Here is a 21,046-nt window from a genome sequence, read left to right as displayed (position 1 = left end):
GGTTGACCCGTCCTTTGTACGGGACCACCACACACACACAAATACACCCCCCACACATACCACACCCGTCACACACATAGGTTAGGATCGGTGCAACGGTTGGCGGCATTTTACCGCTTTTTGGCGGTTTTCGGTCTAGTTTAACAATATCTCGGGAACGGTATGAGTTAGAGACTTGAAATTTGGTATGTAGTTCACAAATGTGACAAGAATGCAACACAAAACGTTTGGTTGAGATGGGTGCTGCGGTTGGCGGTATTTTGACCGCTTTTGGACAGATTTCGACCGTTTTTTGGCGGTTTTCAGCTATACCGACTAAACGGTTAGAGATATGGTAAAAGTTAGGGTAAAATAATACTCAAATAAGCATCATTCAATAGGATAAGGAAAGTCGTGTGATGTTCACACCAGATTTTTTTTTTTTACTTTCTATTACTACAGTATAGCGGAGCTATACTAGTAATGAAAGTATTGCAATCGGTCCAAATTTTCAAAATCGGGAAATGGGTGGAAATATCCGTTTTGGGGTCCCCTGATTCCAAAAAAGTGGTTTTTAGCCCATGGTCTGTACGTTACGTACGTACGTACGTACGTACGTTACGTACGTACGTACGTTACGTACAGACCATGGGCTAAAAATCACTTTTTTGACATCAGGGGATCCCAAAACGGATATTTCCAACCATTTCCCGATTTTGAAAATTTGGACCGATTGCAATACTTTCATTACTAGTATAGCTCCGCTATACTGTAGTAATAGAAAGTAAAAAAGTAAAAATAAAAAAATATATAAATTGAATTAGAGCACGAGACAATGATCGTATTTCCTTTTGCCAATTCAATCGTCACCCGGTTTTTAAGGTAATTTTTTTAATTAAAATAAAAAGTAAGAAAGTAAAAAAAGAAGAAAAAAAAGAACACAAGTGAAATGAAATGGATTTTTCCTGCTCTCCCATCATTTTTGTCTCTCTCTATTCATTAAAGTTAATGTTCGTCTTCTCCCTTCTACATTTCTTCTAATGACAAATGAACAATGAAGAAACGGAGGTATAAAAATGGAAAGATGTAAAGAGAGAGAAAAAAAGTAGAAGTAAGTGATGATGCTGATAACAATACAAGCCACATTGGAAATTCCAATGACAAGGGAGATTCCAAAGACAGGGCCGGACTTTGGAAAGCTGGAATTTCATTAGGATTACTTAACCACCAAGAGGTGAAATAATTACAAATAAGTGGTGTTTTATATATGGTTTTCAGTTTTTTAGAACTAGATGTCCCATTATTCTAACAGTTTTTTTTTCTTCTTTTTTTATGTAGGTAGGTGGTGAGTACTTCCTTTTAACAACTCATATGTACGATAGGTACTCAGAAACAATGTTTTGTTAATTACTATGCACTTGCATCAGGAAAGGGGCTGTTGGAGGCAGCGTCTCTTTTTGACCTTCAATGAGGTACATAAAAGACATCAAGCACTTGCTAAAGAATTAAATTACCGAAACTAGTTTTGTGAACCTATAGGATTGAATGGTTGACCTTCAATGAGGTACATAAAAGACAAGCACTTGCTAAAGAATTAAATTACCGAGACTAGTTTTGTGAACCTATAGGATTGAATGATAGATTGCCCTATGGCCTATGCCTATGCATAATTTCGCTTGTAATTCCTCATATTAGTGTACACTAAATTAGATATTACCAATTAAGTGTGTTAATAAAATGACGAACCTCTAAGAATAAAGGTAAAAAGCCTCCGTAGAGTTAGTTTTTGACACTGAGAAGTTATGACTTCGATCCTGAAAATGCTGGTGGATGAAACTGAAGATACAAAAGGCAAAAAAAAGCATCCCACAGAACAATGAAACCACAATGGAAATTTATCAAAATATCAATACATTACAAAATAAATAGAAAGTTAAAATTAGTGCCATCATTCCCAAAAGTAGATACCGTTAATTTTACCTACCAGTTTGATTTTTGACTGAAAATTTTGAAAACAAAATTGTTAGGGTCCTAGCACTCCTAGCTCTAGATTTTTTGCCTCAAAAGATTATACGCCTGCAATTTTTTTTTGTTAATTTTACTATGCACTTGCATCAGAAAGGGGCTGTTGGAGGCAGCGTCTCTTTTTGACCTTCAATGAGGTACATAAAAGACAAGCACTTGCTAAAGAATTAAATTACCGAAACTAGTTTTGTGAACCTATAGGATTGAATGGTAGATTGCCCTATGGCCTATGCCTATGCATAATTTCGCTTGTAATTCCTCATATTAGTGTACACTAAATTAGATATTACCAATTAAGTGTGTTAGTAAAATGACGAACCTCTAAGAATAAAGCTAAAAAGCCTCCGTAGAGTTAGTTTTTGACACTGAGAAGTTATGACTTCGATCCTGAGAATGCTGGTGGATGAAACTGAAGATACAAAAAAGCAAAGAAAATAAGCATCCCACAGAACAATGAAACCACAATGGAAATTTATCAAAATATCAATAGGTACATTACAAAATAAACAGAAAGTTTAAATTAGTGCCATCATTTCCAAAATTCCAAAAGTAGATACCGTATATTTTACCTACCAGTTTGATTTTTGACTGAAATTTTTGAAAACAAAATTGTCAGGGTCCTAGCACTCCTAGCTCTAGATTTTTTTTGCCTCAAAAGATTATACGCCTGCAATTTTTCCCCGTGTTGCTTAGGTATGCAATGTGCATGATCATTCTAATAAAAATCTGCTTGGATTTGAGATTTAAAAGGTAAATCAATGGATTGAATAAGCTGAATTTTAATCAATTCTCAGAAAATCACAGCTTCGGATTTAAAAGCTAAAATTACATTATTTATTTAATTTTCTACTCGGAAAATAATCAGTGACAGCTTACTTCTCAGAAAATCACAGCTTCGGATTTAAAAGCTAAAATTACATTATTTATTTAATTTTCTACTCGGAAAATAATCAGTGACAGCTTAAAATACTTGAAAAAGCGTTCGAATTTTCCAGAAAAGGAAGTGTGAAACGTGCAACAGCCCCGTTTTCTTATTTTGTACATTGAAAGAAAAGAAACTGTTGCTGCTTACTTTGTGCGGAGGAGTCAAATAACAGAACAGATGACCTTTTTCTCTTACTGTAATCTTTTTCCACGGAATAATGCATGAGCTTTTCCCCCTATCCTCTCCCTCCACACACAACACTTTTACATTTAGGAGTAATTTTATTCCCTCTGACGCCACTATACTTTCACGTAATAAATCACAGGTTCATCTTCTTCCTTCCAATATACGTTTTCATCGCCTCCATTTCATTTTCTTTGGCGTTATCTACTCCTATTTCAATACTAACTTGGGCTTTTCTTACACTTATGAGTCGGGTACCCTTTTACTGCAATTACTTGCTTATATTGCCAGAATGTAATGGGCCTTGCGCTAGAATGAATTTGCCATTTTATTATTATTATCATTATCAAACAATTTAGCGACTGGGTCGTTTGAATGAATGTAAAACATTGGAAATTCAGATATGATATCTACTAGCAAAATGAGAAAGCTAGCGGACAAAATGAAAAGTTGAACGTCCAACGTTTGACAGACTGTCATGTGCAGAGCTGCAGTCCACTAATTGATCAAAAGACCGATCACTTCATCAAAGTGAAGTGGACGTGATATGGAATAGAAGAGACTGGAAATAAAACATTAGTCTTACAATAGAACATCGCTAACAGGGGGTTAAAATACGGTGGTATAGAAGTGTGCAAATGACAAGCTGGGTTTCAATCTCTTTGGTACCAGAAGTGTTTTTGTCTTTTGTGAGTTTCTATTATTCATATCTAATAAGTATCTCGTATTATCTCGAGAATACAAGCTGGGTTTCAATCTCTTTGGTACCAGAAGTGTTTTTGTCTTTTGTGAGTTTCTATTATTCATATCTAATAAGTATCTCGTATTAACTCGAGAACATGAAATGTAAGCAGGCCAAATGATATCTCAAACTACAATGGAGAATGGAGGATTGTCGCTATGGGTTTATTGAATTCAATCCTTTCTCAAAAACTTTCATCTAATGCCACTAGTAGGTAAAGGAAGCAATAGGAACAATGTAACAATTAAATAAACATCTTTAGAAATTTTAACTACTGCAATTTGAACCTTTAGACATGGGCATTAGATATTTTAAAGTGGAAAAATGGAAAGCTAACAAAAGTGAAAAACATACTGCATTATATAAGATGTATATCTCAAACTACAATGGAGAATGGAGGATTGTCGCTATGGGTTTATTGAATTCAATCCTTTCTCAAAAACTTTCATCTAATGCCACTAATAGGTAAAGGAAGCAATAGGAACAATGTAACAATTAAATAAACATCTTTAGAAATTTTAACTACTGCAATTTGAACATTTAGACATAGGCATTAGATATTTTAAATTGGAAAAATGGAAAGCTAACAAAAGTGAAAAACATACTGCATTATATAAGATGTACCACGAAAAGGTGTTGAGATCCAATTAAGATCCAAAATAAATGACAATGACACTAGGACCTGAAGAAGATAATCGTGGGTACCTTAGTTACCTACCTATCATGTCAGCCTGCAATATTTGCCTTTAAAAGAACTGTACAATGATCAAACGATTTCCCAGCTCCCAACGAAAATGGCTCGGGAAAACTTTAATTTCCGTTTAGATAAGATAATCCAACGCTTCGTCAAAAGACAAACAAAAGAATTTTCAGCTCTGGGAAAAGAAAATATTCCAAAAGAGATTAGAAGGGAAATCCGGAGTTAAAACTAACTTTAACATAGTTCTTTTCTTTGATCAGTCAAAAGTTTCGTGAATTTTATGGGAGTACCTAAATGGGTTAACAAACAAAAGAATTTTCAGCTCTGGGAAAAGAAAATATTCCAAAAGAGATTAGAAGGGAAATCCGGAGTTAAAACTAACTTTAACATAATAGTTCTTTTCTTTGATCAGTCAAAAGTTTCGTGAATTTTACGGGAGTACCTAAATGGGTTACATCCGGAGTTAAAACTAACTTTAACATAGTTCTTTTCTTTGATCAGTCAAAAGTTTCGTGAATTTTATGGGAGTACCTAAATGGGTTACTTGAAAGCAGACAATACTGTCAAAGTGATTTTGTTCATTTCCAAGGTCTGATAGTAGTCAAAGGATAGATCTGTAGCAATTCAGTAGAGAGAATGATATCTACCGAACCTACTGTTAAATTTATGCACGTGGAGTGTGCTAGTATGTATGTCATAGGTATAAACATTTAAAAGCCCGGTATTACTAGGTATGTATGTACCAGAGGTTTGAACCTAGATAACTTTTCAGTAAAAAAAAAGTTCCTATGAACCCAGAGGTTGAATAACGAAATAGTTAGCTACCTATAGGAGGAAAAAGGGATGGAGAGTGAGGAGGTGGAGGAGAAAATAGAGGTAGCAAAGAGACAGACGGGAGAAGGAATGTCATAAGTGGAGTGTGCTAGTATGTATGTCATAGGTAAACATTTAAAAGCCCGGTATTACTAGGTATGTATGTACCAGGTTTGAACCTAGATAACTTTTCAGTAAAAAAAAAAAGTTCCTATGAACCCAGAGGTTGAATAACGAAATAGTTAGCTACCTATAGGAGAAAAAAAGAGATGGAGAGTGAGGAGGTGGAGGAGAAAATAGAGGTAGCAAAGAGACAGCCGGGAGAAGGAATGTCATACACTGAAAACTTTTCAAATTAAAACGAACTTTATTCGAATAGGGTGACTGAAAATTTTGGTATCCTTCGTTTCTCTATCTGCAAAGTTCCTCTCATTGTTTTTCTCCTATCTAATTTTGACAGGAATTCATAAACTGAAAACTTTTCAAATTAAAACGAACTTTATTCGAATAGGGTGGCTGAAAATTTTGGTATCCTTCGTTTCTCCATCTGCATAGTTCCTCTCATTATTTTTCTCCTATGCCTAATTTTGACAGGAAATATCCTTCCAGCCAGACTCGCAATTTAGAATTCAAAGAAAAATTCATTAGGACATGAGGTACACAATAGGGTTGCCTGGAAGACTGACAAGAAACGCCGACCCTATTCAAATAGGAAAATGCCAGGAATATTGAATATACACAGACCTCTAATGGGACGGACTCAAAGTCCCTTCATACATTTCATGAAATATTCCGAACTTTACCTGGAAATGGAGGATTATTTAGAATATTTCAACGATCGAACAGCTATGCACCTCTGAGCTATTTATAGCGCTGTACTAACATTCAATCTATTCCTGGAATAGGAGGTAGGTATACCTAAGTATCCTACCTCTAAAAAACCCTTGTGCCCTCTTCTCTTTCATCCTTTACTCATACACTGAAAACTTTTCAAATTAAAACGAACTTTATTCGAATAGGGTGGCTGAAAATTTTGGTATCCTTCGTTTCTCCATCTGCAAAGTTCCTCTCATTATTTTTCTCCTATGCCTAATTTTGACAGGAAATATTCTTCCAGCCAGACTCGCAATTTAGAATTCAAAGAAAAATTCATTAGGACATGAGGTACACACCTATTTTTCTGTCTCTCTCATAGGCACTGAGATCATTCTGTCTCTCTCAAAGGCACTGAGATCATTCTGTCTCTCTCAAAGGTCTCATCTTTCTATCCCTCAAACCCACTCATTTTTTCTAAAATCCATTCATAGCACCCACGTTTACTTACATACAATTTCTAGTAATCTGTTCATACCCAAAAGTGACTCTGATAATAGACGATACAGTAAATAGTACTTTGTTCCTTAAATAATGATACAACCGGGCATTCATTATCTATGATCTTAGAACGCTCACATTCCTACACCTAAAGTCTCGTAACATTAGTACGAGTATGTTCAAAAACAAACTATGTATTTACCTATTTATTTTTCTTGCCAAACATGTCCCTTTATCAAATTCAAAATTCTTCCCCCATAGTCTAGTGGGAAAAGAAGTCACACAATCGATTATACTATATCTAGAGAACAATGTGTAATTTAAATCTTCAATAGATAGGTACTGTACTGTATAGATAGACACCTACATAATTAGAATCAAGTATGTTGGAAATGAAATGAAAATTGACGGAATTCTTATTGAAGAATTTTCTTTGAGGAAATAACACCTGAACCCTCTCTATAGTTAAGTTTAGGCCAAAAAAGCTAGCCATTGACCATAGCTTTTTCAGATATTTTGATCTGGCATTGGAAGAAATATTCCCGATTGTCACTAAGAAAATAGAAATCAGAATTGCCAAAACTGCCGACATTCTCTAAAAGAACTAGAATAAGTAATGAAACCCGTAAAAATAATATCTATTAATAATTAATTTAATAATTACTCGTATGAGTCGTTGACCGATTCATCAGCACACCGAACGCATTCAACAAATATCTCCGGTGCTGAATGAAAAGTTATGAAATAAGGATATAGGGAAAGACAGGAACAAGGATATAGGGGAGGACGGGAATAAGGGTATAGGGGAGGACGGGAATAAGGATATAGGGGAGGACGAGGACGGGAGGGGAAGTAAATCAACAGACGGGACAGGAGAGGAGAGGGGGGATTTGCTTTGCTTGCAGTGAAAGCAAGTTAATATTAGAATATGACAGAGGGTGAGTCGAAAGTTCAGATTCGTTTTGTTCAAAAGCTTTGGTTGCTTTTCGAACCCTGTGAGTTTTAAGCGGTAAAATCTGTTGCTTTCATGATATATTAGGTGAGCTTTCAGCTTTTCTCTTCCTCTCACACTTCAACACACTTTGCAACTAGTCTTCTTATTTTTACGTTTATTTCTCTCAAATGTTCACTGTCAGATTTTCCTTATATGAAACAGCTTCTTGGTGAGTGGAAATGCTTGAAAAGTCGAATTTTTCATTGTGTATAACCAAGTCTTCTTCCATTTGTGGGCATTGGGAGAGTGTATATTTGCACAGGGTGAAGTGAATTTGTTATCCTCTTTTTCAGTGCCCATCATACCGGGATTTCTCTACGACATCCAACATCCCAACGAACCTTTGTCGATGAAAATACCGCCCAATCCACCGCCGGACAATTTTACATCAATAGAAATCGGAGGTAAGAAACCAAGAACCATTAGTCAAGAGAATCCGCTTTGGACTTTTGGCATAGATTCGTTTTGTTCAAAAGTTCATTTGATAAAATCGAGTATGACTATACCAAACAAAATTGAGTATTAATATTCACCTAACAAAATTAACTATGCATGATTGAATATTCACCGAGGCTTCGAGCCCCTGCTGAGGGAAAATTTCATAACAGACTTCTTCATATGATGCATGGACGCTGCCACAAAGTAATTAAACTATTTTTCTGTCTCTCTCATAGGCACTGAGATCATTCTGTCTCTCTCAAAGGCACTGAGATCATTCTGTCTCTCTCAAAGGCACTGAGATCATTGTGTCTCTCTCAAAGGTCTCATCTTTCTATCCCTAAAACCCACTCATTTTTTCTAAAATCCATTCATAGCACCCACGTTTACTTACATACAATTTCTAGTAATCTGTTCATATTCATACCCAAAAGTGACTCTGATAATGGACGATACAGTAGGAGAGGGAAGGATTGAAAATAGGGAAGAGGGAGTAGAGAGGGAGAGTAGAAAGAGAGGGATGCAGAGGGATAAAGGAAAAAGACAGAGAAAGGGGAAGTGACGTAAACAAACCTTGTTCATCACACAATCATTTTCACTTGACTAGGTCCTGTTTGTGTATCAGGTATTTCGATGTATTGAGGCAGCAATAGAGACAGGAATAACAAGACAATTGAGGAGAGGAGAGACAGAGAGGAAAAGAGAGCGATACTTTGTGTGTGGTACTTTATTGAGGCATTAACAGAGAGGAGAAATAGCAAGATAAAAGAGATACAGAATAAAAGGTATAAAGTGATGTGGGAAGAGCCAGAGAAAAAGAAGAGGTAGTGGAGAATTGGAGATGGAGTAAGGAGGATGAGGTGGGATAGAGATGATAATTATGGCAAGAGATATAATGCAAAACATGTAACAAATTATAAGAAATGGACAATGAAAAATTAGAGATCCTGAGCAGGGGGTAATAGGTATAGTATATGTACTGTCGAAGCAAGAGATGATAATTATGGCAAGAGATATAATGCAAAACATGTAACAAATTATAAGAAATGGACAATGAAAAATTAGAGATCCTGAGCAGAGGGTAATAGGTACATGGGTAACAAGGAATAAGGAGCAATGTAAAGAACCTCTACTATTAACAGTTCAAAATTCAACTTCTGCCTGCCTAGTTACTTACATAAAGTTCGTAAAATAAATAAAAAATAAAACTTACACAAAGTTATTCAAAATAATTCAACTTCTGCCTGCCTAGTTACTTACATAAAGTTCGTAAAATAAATAAAAAATAAAACTTACACAAAGTTATTCAAAATGGAAAAGAAGTTTCTTTTCTCAGAAAATAAAACTTATTAGGTAGGTACCTATCTCTATGTAACATATTAGAGAAATCAAATTTTCATTTATCAAGCCCTCGTTTTGTGCCTTTCACAAAAAATACCTAGGTACCTATCTCACATGTAAAATACATGTATTTAAAATACATGTATTTATTTAGATCAAATTTTCATTTATCAAGCCCTCGTTTTGTGCCTTTCACAAAAAATACCTAGGTACCTATCTCACATGTAAAATACATGTATTTATTTACGTACTCGTATTTGTATTTTCCATCGGGAAAAAGAATTCAATCATGAAATAAGGAGGAGAGGATATTTTTACGTTTTACGTATTGAGATCTAAAAAAAAGGAGATACAAGTTTTCCAAATATATCATTCGATTTTGTTTTGTATTTTCCATCGGGAAAAAGAATTCAATCATGAAATAAGGAGGAGAGGATATTTTTACGTTTTACGTATTGAGATCTAAAAAAAGGAGATACAAGTTTTCCAAATATATCATTCGATTTTGCAAGAAAGGGGGACATTTTGAAAGGAAATTTAAAAGAACAATCTTGAATAGTTGAATACTAATGGGAAAAACGTATTTGCTTAAACTCTCGACACTTCCAAGCATGGACTTTTGGACCTAAAAAACCTCTAGAGAGAAATAAAAATCTGATAAGTAAATTAAACAAAAGCACAATAGAGAATAAACCAGAAACCTTTGTAAGGTAAGTCCACCAGATATATCAACTTTCTGGTTGTATGAGCGCCTGATTTATACCACCTAAAAAACCTCTAGAGAGAAATAAAAATCTGATAAGTAAATTAAACAAAAGCACAATAGAGAATAAACCAGAAACCTTTGTAAGGCAAGTCCACCAGATATATCAACTTTCTGGTTGTATGAGCGCCTGATTTATACTAACATCTGCAATGTGCCATACACGCGGACTTGTGGCAAAGATTCTGTCATCAAATGTTCAAAACGACTTTTTGTGGGAGATTTGGAAATCCCCAACTAGTGGAATTAAGGCGTTAGTGAAAATGATCACGAAAGAAGTAAAATGATGAAAAAAAGTAAAAAGATCTTAAGGGCACATTTGAGTCACTTTCATTTTTTCTTGTACGAAAAAAGAAAAAGAAGAAAATCCAAATTACGGGATCATGTGGGAATGCCAGAAAGTTATAAGCGTAAAATATTATTAAAGTCGGTCTTATAGCTGAGTCGTATGTCGTATAAATTGCACTAGGAAAGCAGGCCCAGGCCCGATGGTAAAAAGGGGGGCTGAAATGACAACAACGAAACTTTATAAGGATATTTGTGTTAAATTATACGTAATATATTATGTCTGGTTTTAAATATTTGATCAGGGTCTGTCGAATTTTCAAACTTTAACTAAGAGCTAACTAAATTGTTTCTAGGAAAGCAGGCCCAGGCCCGATGGTAAAAAGGGGGGCTGAAATGACAACAACGAAACTTTATAAGGATATTTGTGTTAAATTATAATATATTATGTCTGGTTTTAAATATTTGATCAGGGTCTGTCGAATTTTCAAATTTGAACTAAGAGCTAACTAAATTGTGTTTGTCAGTTTAAATTATAATATATTATGTCTGGTTTTAAATATTTGATCAGGGTCTGTCGAATTTTCAAATTTGAACTAAGAGCTAACTAAATTGTTTTTGTCAGCTAAATAGTACTTTGTTCCTTAAATAATGATACAACCGGGCATTCATTATCTATGATCTTAGAACGCTCACATTCCTACACCTAAAGTCTCGTAACATTAGTACGAGTATGTTCAAAAACAAACTATGTATTTACCTATTTATTTCTTGCCAAACATGTCCCTTTATCAAATTCAAAATTCTTCCCCTAAGTCTGTACGAAATAAGAAATACCGACATACTTTAGAGTGTGCAATAAGAGTTGAAGTGTGGAAGCTTTTTATGGTCGCGGACTCTGAGCAGTCATTACGTATTCAACTCGCATGGACCATGGGAAATATTAAGGCGACACTTGGACGTCGGCTTAGGCCGTAAAAAAATCCTCACCTAACTCTTACAAACAAGTGAACTTCCTTCAACCCTTCAATGCCACAAGACGTAGGTCTCATGAAGATGTAAATTTTCACTTTTGCAATGCTGGAGTTTTCAACGGAATTGGGTGATTTTGAATTTCAAGTTTCAAGTAATAAATGAAGCTGATGAGTTCTAAGGAACTTGGGTAATTTCTTACCAAGATAATCGTATGATATGAATAAAATAAAATATAAAAATCAAATACTTAAACGAGTTTTAACTCTTCTTACGTAACAAGAATATAAAAAGGCAGAAGAGAGATTGAGATGAAAAACGAAATGCCACAAGACGTAAGCCTCATGAAGATGTCAATTTTCACTTTTGCAATGCTGGAGTTTTCAACGGAATTGGGTGATTTTGAATTTTAAGTTTCAAGTAATAAATGAAGCTGATGAGTTCTAAGGAACTTGGGTAATTTGTTACCAAGATAATCGTATGATATGAATAAAATAAAATATAAAAATCAAATAAACGAGTTTTAACTCTTCTTACGTAACAAGAATATAAAAAGAAGGCAGAAGAGAGATTGAGATGAAAACCGAAAAGGATAAGGGAATAAGAACTAAGAAGGCATGAAGAAGTAAAAGATATTAGGAAATATTTGAAGAATTTAATAAATGAAAAAAACCATTGATATGCACAGCAGTCTTTTCGCTTCTTTTCTAAATCCGCCTTTCTCCGAAAAGGATAAGGGAATAAGAACTAAGAAGGCATGAAGAAGTAAAAGATATTAGGAAATATTTGAAGAATTTAATAAATGAAAAAACCATTGATATGCACAGCAGTCTTTTCGCTTCTTTTCTAAATCCGCCTCCTCTGTAAATCGGCTTCAAGTGCTCGAAATTAAATCGGTGGAGAAATGTATTCAACCCACTGAGTTGTTCTTCAACATTTCAGAGTATTTCCTTAATCTTTGTCATTTCTCCTCCGATTCAAGTGCATGTAAAACACACTGTGTCTAGCATACCAGATGGGAAGATAATTGCGCAATTCCCTATTGAACGCTATCTATTCCATGCCATCTTCTCTGGCTCTTTATTTGTGCTAAGCAAATTGGATCTCAAGATTTCATTTCATATTTTAATTTGTATACAATTTTGAAAATTAAGGTCAGAAGCAGTCCAATTTAGAAAATTAAGGTCAGAATTTTCTAAAGCAGTTCTAAAAATACTTTGAAAAGGATAATGGGTACTCTTTTTCAAGAGACAACATCAACAAGTGAGATTTTACTCCTATTTCAAAATAGGAAATCGGGAATTACCACGAAACAAAAAACTTTCAAACTTAGAAATTCAAATTAATAATGTTAAAAACTCGAAAGTTCTTGAAAAGCACAAATCCCAAATCTGGAAAATTCTAAGAAACGAAAATCCTGGACCTCACTGAACGGAAAAGGTTTGGTTTTACAGGAAAAAAGAGAAAATGGAATTCGTTTTCCAATATAAAACGAAGCTCTCCCGCGGGGGATTACTTTGCTCCGTATTGAAGCTTGGAAATTATGTGGAAAATCTTCTCCGTGATACAGATGAGGTCTTATTGGAAGAACATACAAGGTAGTTGATGACAATTTAGTTCCGGATCAAACTGGCTTGGCAGACAAGAGGTTCAGTTTCATGCCCGAGTCAAAATTTTCAATAGATGCATCATAATTCTTCAACTCAGAGGTCTGTGGTATTGAACTCGTAGCCTTATGAAAAATTGACCTTTTATTTTCAAGTACATACATACTTACCAATGAGAGATGACATAACTCGTATACAGGGTGAACACGAAAAACGTCAAAAAAATCCTAGGGTAAGGTATGAATGGGCACAGAGGAAGTCGCAGGTAGTTAGCATATAGGTATCCATCAATCACCTAATTAGTATTCATGATCTCATATGCAGATATCTTTCCAACTTACCTGTAACAAAGAAAATTAGAAACCAGTCATACATTTCATTCCAACTCCATATAGTATGGTGATCATGGGTAATAAGCTACTGCTGATGGTAAAGACTCTTCAGTTCTACATATTTGTCATTTAATCAACAGACAAATAATGTGTGTGTTTCAGGGTGGTGAGTTATGGCAGGCACACCAGAGAGGAGCTGCGGTGGTACGACTGGTTGCAGAGATGTCGCGAGTCAAGACGTTCTGGTGCTGGTCATCGTGGCCATAGCTCTGGTTCTGGGACAACATTGTTGCTCACCACTGTCGGTAAGTACCTAACAATTCTTCCTTTGCTACGAAATTTTGTCTTTGTTTGAAAAGAAAGAAATCCAAATCCTGAAAGAAAAAAAAGAGGTTAAATAAAAGGAACTTCCGATTAACTTGATTCGATTTTCTTTCTCCTTTAGTGAGTATACATTCACTTGTAAACTGTCGGTAAAAGCCTGAAGTCAAAAGTAAATAAGTTAATGAGATTGGACGGAATGGTCAATCGATTTTGAAACCCCTCTCCAAACACTGACTGATTATTTTGAAGACACTCTCAACAGTTCTACTCAGTTGATGTTTAATTCATTAAGAACATTAGACTTTTCACACCACACTCGGTATATATTTTCCAAACCTCCACTTTATCAGGGTCTCTAAAAGGAAAAGATGTTCATTTAAGTTTAGGCCAAAAAAGCTAGGCCATTGACCATAGCTTTTTCAGATATTTTGATCGGCATTGCTGAAGAATATTCCCGATGTCACTAAGAAAATAGAAATCAGGAATTGCCCAAAACTGCCGACATTCTCTAAAAAGAACTTAGAATAAGTAATGAAACCCGTAAAAATAAGTATCTATTAATAATTAATATATAAGATAATTACTCCCGTATGAGTCGTTGACCGATTCAATAAACAGACTGAACTCGATTCTCTTTGGTTGCTTTTCGAACCCTGTGAGTTTTAAGCGGTAAAATCTGTTGCTTTCATGATATATTAGGTGAGCTTTCAGCTTTTCTCTTCCTCTCACACTTCAACACACTTTGCAACTAGTCTTCTTATTTTTACGTTTATTTCTCTCAAATGTTCACTGTCAGATTTTCCTTATATGAAACAGCTTCTTGGTGAGTGGAAATGCTTGAAAAGTCGAATTTTTCATTGTGTATAACCAAGTCTTCTTCCATTTGTGGGCATTGGGAGAGTGTATATTTGCACAGGGTGAAGTGAATTTGTTATCCTCTTTTTCAGTGCCCATCATACCGGGATTTCTCTACGACATCCAACATCCCAACGAACCTTTGTCGATGAAAATACCGCCCAATCCACCGCCGGACAATTTTACATCAATAGAAATCGGAGGTAAGAAACCAAGAACCATTAGTCAAGAGAATCCGCTTTGGACTTTTGGCATTTAGCAATGCATGTAATAACAGCCCATGCCACATGACAACTGAAAGAAAGCACAAAATGGACACTTTATTACAAAAAAAAAAACACCTATACCAAACAAAATTGAGTATTAATATTCACCTAACAAAATTGAGTATAAATAGAATATTCACTTAACAAAATTAACTATGCATAAGTAATTGAATATTCACCGAACCATATCTCGCACTAGGCTTCGAGCCCCTGCTGAGGGAAAATTTCATAACAGACTTCTTCATATGATGCATGGACGCTGCCACAAAGTAATTCAACTATTTTTCTGTCTCTCTCATAGGCACTGAGATCATTCCTTTTGGCATTTAGCAATGCATGTAATAACAGCCCATGCCACATGACAACTGAAAGAAAGCACAAAATGGACACTTAATTACAAAAAACATATTTTTTTCCGTTCTAGCAAATATAACTCAAAAGACACCAGAAGATGTGGCCCGAGAAAATCGCCACAAATATCTCATGGGAGAAACCAAAGCGGTGGGGGTGATGTTCGGGTCAAAAGCCTTTGTCCAGCTGCTAGCCAATCCATTGGTCGGTATTCTCACACATAGGTACGTTCTGTTTACTTTATGCATTTTCCGTCCTAAAAGACTCTCATGGAGCCATGCTTTTAGTTCATATCCGTAAACTTTTTTTTAAACTTTCAATCGTACTTCATTCCTTGAATCAGGGTGATAATCTTCAAATATGATAAAATAGGAACTTGCTGAAAGTGACCTGTTTGAATTTGGGTCATCTCTTTACTTGGAGACCTTTACCTTACCTTAAAAATTAAATTTCAAATCTATTAACACAATTGCATGGTTTTCAACAAAAATCGTGTAGGTACCTTTGTATAGGTACTTACTACTTATCTAACTGATTCTCGTTGAATTGTTATTTTTTGTTAGACATTTAACCTTGTATTTTGTTATTGTTTGCATTTTATCTAGATAATGGGAGCACTTATAGTTCCTTTAGTAGTTTTTTCTTTTCTTCTTCATCTACCCCATGTTTTAATAGCACTTCATTAAAATAGCTATGTAGTAGTAGAACTTATATCCGGTGCCGGTGTCAGCATGGTAGCTAAACATTAAGAGCTGAATTATTTATTGAGATATTTGGAAAATCCTACTATGCTGCAGTGAGCACCAACGTTGTGATATAATAACACAAAGAAACGGCATTTATCTATTTCTTTAATTTTTAGTAAATATTCATGCACTTCTTATTGATGTTTAGACTATCACTAAATTTTTCATTCTTGCACTTTAGTAGCACCACTTCATTAAAATAGCTATGTAGTAGAACTTATATCCGGTGCCGGTGTCAGCATGGTAGCTAAACATTAAGCGCTGAATTATTTATTGAGATATTTGGAAAATCCTAGTATCCTACCATGCTGCAGTGAGCACCAACGTTGTGATATAATAACACAAAGAAACGGCATTTATCTATTTATTTAATTTTTAGTAAATATTCATGCACTAAAAGCACTTTTATCACTAACTTTTTCATTCTTGCACTTTAGTAGCAAATTTGTTTATTCACGTAGTAGCACATATTTCTAGATTTAATATACAAGTAGATTTTACTAGTGATTATGACTTTAGCATGTAGTTTATCTTCTAAATACGTTTTATTTTTTACTAATATTTCCTTATTTTAAGAATTTTTGGTGCTCACTGCAGTATTGTAGGATTTTCCCAATATCTCCTTGGGCCGCGACCGGTGCCAGCATGGTAAGTAAAAATTAAGCGCTGGATTATTAGGATTGTATATGGAAAATCCTATGCTGCAGTGAGCACCAAAGTTTTGATATGATAACACAGTAAGTAAAAATTAAGCGCTGGATTATTAGGATTGTATATGGAAAATCCTATGCTGCAGTGAGCACCAAAGTTTTGATATGATAACACGAAGAAACGGCATTTATTATTAATATTTCCTTATCTTATTCTTCTGTATTTCAATAGCTACTTTTAGTTATTTTGTAGCACTTTTTTTCTTCACAAATTATTGGATTATACACATATAAATACTCGTAGAATTAGATCATTTAAATTTACTTAGATTTAGAAGTAGGTGTGAGTAGAATAGACTCGATAATTAGAAAGAAATAAAGTAGGTATTACAAGACTTCGGATTATGTGAAAATGAATATTGTAAATGCAATTTGATGCATACTGTAAAAATGTAAAATACAAATGCACACAGCGACTGGTGCCAGCATGGTAGGTAAACATTAAGCGCTAGATTATTGAGATATTTGGAAAATCATACCATGCTGCAGTGAGCACCAAAGTGGTGATATAATAATAATAATAACACAAAGAAACGGCATTTATTTATTTAATTTGACTATGTTGCATAATTTGACACTTTTTGGATGCATATAATCCGATGTCTACTTATAACATACATAGTAATTTATTAGCTTCTTGTAGTGGTAGTGTTGAACAATTTACGGGTTGTTTTATTAACGTTGTAGTTTCATTAGGCACTAGAAAACCTATCATTTCATTTATTTTTTACTTTCTATTAATACTTCATCAATGCAAATAAAAGGAGAAAATGACGAAACAAGAGTAGACAATCTGGACATATTATAAACCAAAATATATTATTGCCCAAGCCCAATTGTTCCAATTGTTTCTGATATTGGACATGATCTCGGTAACTACAAATTAAAAAAATAATAATAAATAAAAAAAATAATAATAAATACGAGTAAAAAGTTACAAAAACCATGACTGAGGTCCCCCGTTAAAATGCCAAGTACTTAATAGCTTTCAAGTTTAAACTTTTTGACCAAGGGGCATATTGAGATTTTCAAGTCAATGTTTCCGAAATCTTTTCCAAGCATTAGAAGATTATATTAAAATTTATATGTAGGTAGAACCTATATTAGAATTTACATGTAGGTACCAATGTTTCCGAAATCTTTTCCAAGCATTAGAAGATTATATTAAAATTTATATGTAGGTAGAACCTATATTAGAATTTACATGTAGGTAGTACTTATTTAGTTATTTGTAGATTAGTTAAACGTGTAATTCTAATATTCTCTATAAAAAGGTTCAAAGTTACCCCAAGCAATTTTTTTTTCCTTTTTCCCTCATGAAAACCTTATTTAGTTATTTGTAGATTAGTTAAACGTGTAATTCTAATATTCTCTATAAAAAGGTTCAAAGTTACCCCAAGCAGTTTTTTTTTTTCCTTTTTCCCTCATGAAAACTTATAAGTTGTGTCTTGTATTTGTTTAATTTGCACTACCTTACACCTGTAAAATCTTTTTCCTAAAAATAAAATACGAGTATACTTATTTAGTTATTTGTAGATTAGTTAAACGTGTAATTCTAATATTCTCTATAAAAAGGTTCAAAGTTACCCCAAGCAGTTTTTTTTTCCTTTTTCCCTCATGAAAACTTATAAGTTGTGTCTTGTATTTGTTTCATTTGCACTACCTTACACCTGTAAAATCTTTTTCCTAAAAATAAAATACGAGTATATAATGGTAAATAACTAGCTAGCTACACCTACATGTTTTGTCTTCAACTTTTAATGATAGCTTACTCGTGAGTATTTTGAGTTTGACAAAAGACTCTGGGATTTAGAATTAGAAGTATGTTCAACAAAAAATAAAAAGGAAACAGGAGGGAGCAGAATATTAAATTATAATAATTAATAAAATTAAGAAGAAAACGTGAAAATCTACAATGAAATAGATACATATTATTGAAATACATACAAGCAAGTTTAAAACCCATGTGTGATAATGTGACGTGTAAATTTTGGCTATGATGTTTTATTACTATCGAAGAGATTAAATTATAATAATTAATAAAATTAAGAAGAAAACGTGAAAATCTACAATAAAATAGGTACATATTATTGAAATACATACAAGCAACTTTAAAACCCATGTGTGATAATGTGACGTGTAAATTTTGGCTATGATGTTTTATTACTATCGAAGAATTAACTAAGGCAAAAAATATGTGATATTACAGTACATCAGATCGATTCTGATAAAGTAGGTACTGCATGGTTGAAATTCTCTTGACTCTTTAGAGTAAAAATATGTGATATTACAGTACATCAGATCGATTCTGATAAAGTAGGTACTGCATGGTTGAAATTCTCTTGACTCTTTAGAGTGGTATCCTTTGTCCTCTTGGAAGCCTCCTGTTGAGCAGGAAGGAGGCTGTTCTAGCATTTCTCTCTTACTATGCTACGGCTACATACATAGTTCAAAAATTTCTAAAGGCTCAATTTTATCTTTGCATTTCTCTCTTACTATGCTACGGCTACATACATAGTTCAAAAATTTCTAAAGGCTCAATTTTATCTTTTTCTTCTTCCTCTTTAGAGTTTTTAGTCTTATTTCTAAAAGATGTGTCAGGTCCTGAAACGTGCCTACCCTTTCTTTGTAAGAACAAAAAGGTAATAATACTTAACGTTTCAGTAATTTACTCCCTTGCATCTTGCATAAACTGAATGTGAAGATGGATTAAGGAGGATGGACAAATTTGAAATTTCATGAATGGACCTTTTATTTTCAAGTACATACATACTTACCAATGAGAGATGACATAACTCGTATACAGGGTGAACACGAAAAACGTCAAAAAAAAATCCTAGGGTAAGGTATGAATGGGCACAGAGGAAGTCGCAGGTAGTTAGCATATAGGTATAGGTATCCATCAATCACCTAATAGTATCATGATCTCATATGCAGATATCTTTCCAACTTACCTGTAACAAAGAAAATTAGAAACAGTCATACATTTATTCCAACTCAACGTCAAAAAAATCCTAGGGTAAGGTATGAATGGGCACAGAGGAAGTCGCAGGTAGTTAGCATATAGGTATCCATCAATCACCTAATACCTAGTATCATGATCTCATATGCACATATCTTTCCAACTTACCTGTAACAAAGAAAATTAGAAACAGTCATACATTTATTCCAACTCATACCTAGTATGGTGATCATGGTAATAAGCTACTGCTGATGTAAAGACTCTTCAGTTCTACATATTTGTCATTTAATCAAAGACAAATAATGTGTGTGTTTCAGGTGGTGAGTTATGGCAGGCACACCAGAGAGGAGCTGGTGGTACGACTGGTTGCAGAGATGTCGCGAGTCAAGACGTCTGGTGCTGGTCATCGTGGCCATAGCTCTGGTTCTGGACAACATGTTGCTCACCACTGTCGGTAAGTACCTAACAATTCTCTTCCTTGCTACGAAATTTTGTCTTTGTTTGAAAAGAAAGAAATCTCGCGAGTCAAGACGTCTGGTGCTGGTCATCGTGGCCATAGCTCTGGTTCTGGACAACATGTTGCTCACCACTGTCGGTAAGTACCTATCAATTTTCTTCCTTGCTAAGAAATTTTGTCTTTGTTTGAAAAGAAAAAAAATACAAATCCTGAAAGAAAAAAAAGAGGTTAAATAAAAGGAACTTCCGATTAACTTGATTCCGATTTTCTTTCTCCTTTAGTGAGTATACATTCACTTGTAAACTGTCGGGTAAAAGCCTGAAGTCAAAAGTAAATAAGTTAATGAGATTGGGGAAATGGTCAATCATTTTGAAACCCCTCTCCAAACACTGACTTGATTATTTTGAAGACACTCTCAACAGTTCTACTCAGTTGATGTTTAATTCATTAAGAACATTAGACTTTCACACCACACTCGTATATTTTTCAAAACCTCCACTTTATTCAGGGTCTTCTAAAAGGAAAAGATGTTCATTTAAGTTTAGGCCAAAAAAGCTAGCCATTGACCATAGCTTTTTCAGATATTTTGATCTGGCATTGGAAGAAATATTCCCGATTGTCACAAAAAAATAGAAATCAGAATTGCCAAAACTGCCGAAATTCTCTAAGGACATTCTCTAAAAGAACTAGAATAAGTAATGAAACCCGTAAAAAATAATAATATCTATTAATAATTACTCGTATGAGTCGTTGACCGATTCAATAAAACAGACTAAACTTAGACTCGGATTCCCTTTGGTTGCTTTTCGAACCCTGTGAGTTTTAAGCGGTAAAATCTGTTGCTTTCATGATATATTAGGTGAGCTTTCAGCTTTTCTCTTCCTCTCACACTTCAACACACTTTGCAACTACTCTTCTTATTTTTATGTTTATTTCTCTCAAATGTTCACTGTCAGATTTTC

At 34.3% G+C, this 21,046-nt stretch overlaps 1 protein-coding gene across 1 annotated transcript in view; it reads left to right on the top strand.

Moving 5' to 3' along the window:
* Positions 1-7,609: 7,609 nt before the first annotated feature.
* The window catches only part of LOC103515020, a 15,330-nt gene continuing 1,893 nt past the window's right edge, over positions 7,610-21,046 (top strand). The window contains exons 1-8 of the mRNA XM_026827832.1: positions 7,610-7,619; positions 7,969-8,079; positions 10,859-10,880; positions 13,576-13,718; positions 14,685-14,795; positions 15,283-15,506; positions 19,945-20,081; positions 20,137-20,222. Coding sequence (XP_026683633.1) covers positions 7,610-7,619; positions 7,969-8,079; positions 10,859-10,880; positions 13,576-13,718; positions 14,685-14,795; positions 15,283-15,506; positions 19,945-20,081; positions 20,137-20,222 — 844 coding nt within the window. The remainder of the gene's footprint in view (positions 7,620-7,968; positions 8,080-10,858; positions 10,881-13,575; positions 13,719-14,684; positions 14,796-15,282; positions 15,507-19,944; positions 20,082-20,136; positions 20,223-21,046) is intronic.

This window comes from Diaphorina citri, unplaced genomic scaffold (assembly GCF_000475195.1).
Source record: "Diaphorina citri unplaced genomic scaffold, Diaci psyllid genome assembly version 1.1 scaffold1258, whole genome shotgun sequence".
In the NCBI taxonomy this organism is placed as follows: Eukaryota; Metazoa; Arthropoda; class Insecta; order Hemiptera; family Psyllidae; genus Diaphorina; species Diaphorina citri.
This window is presented reverse-complemented; position numbering and strand designations above follow the sequence as displayed.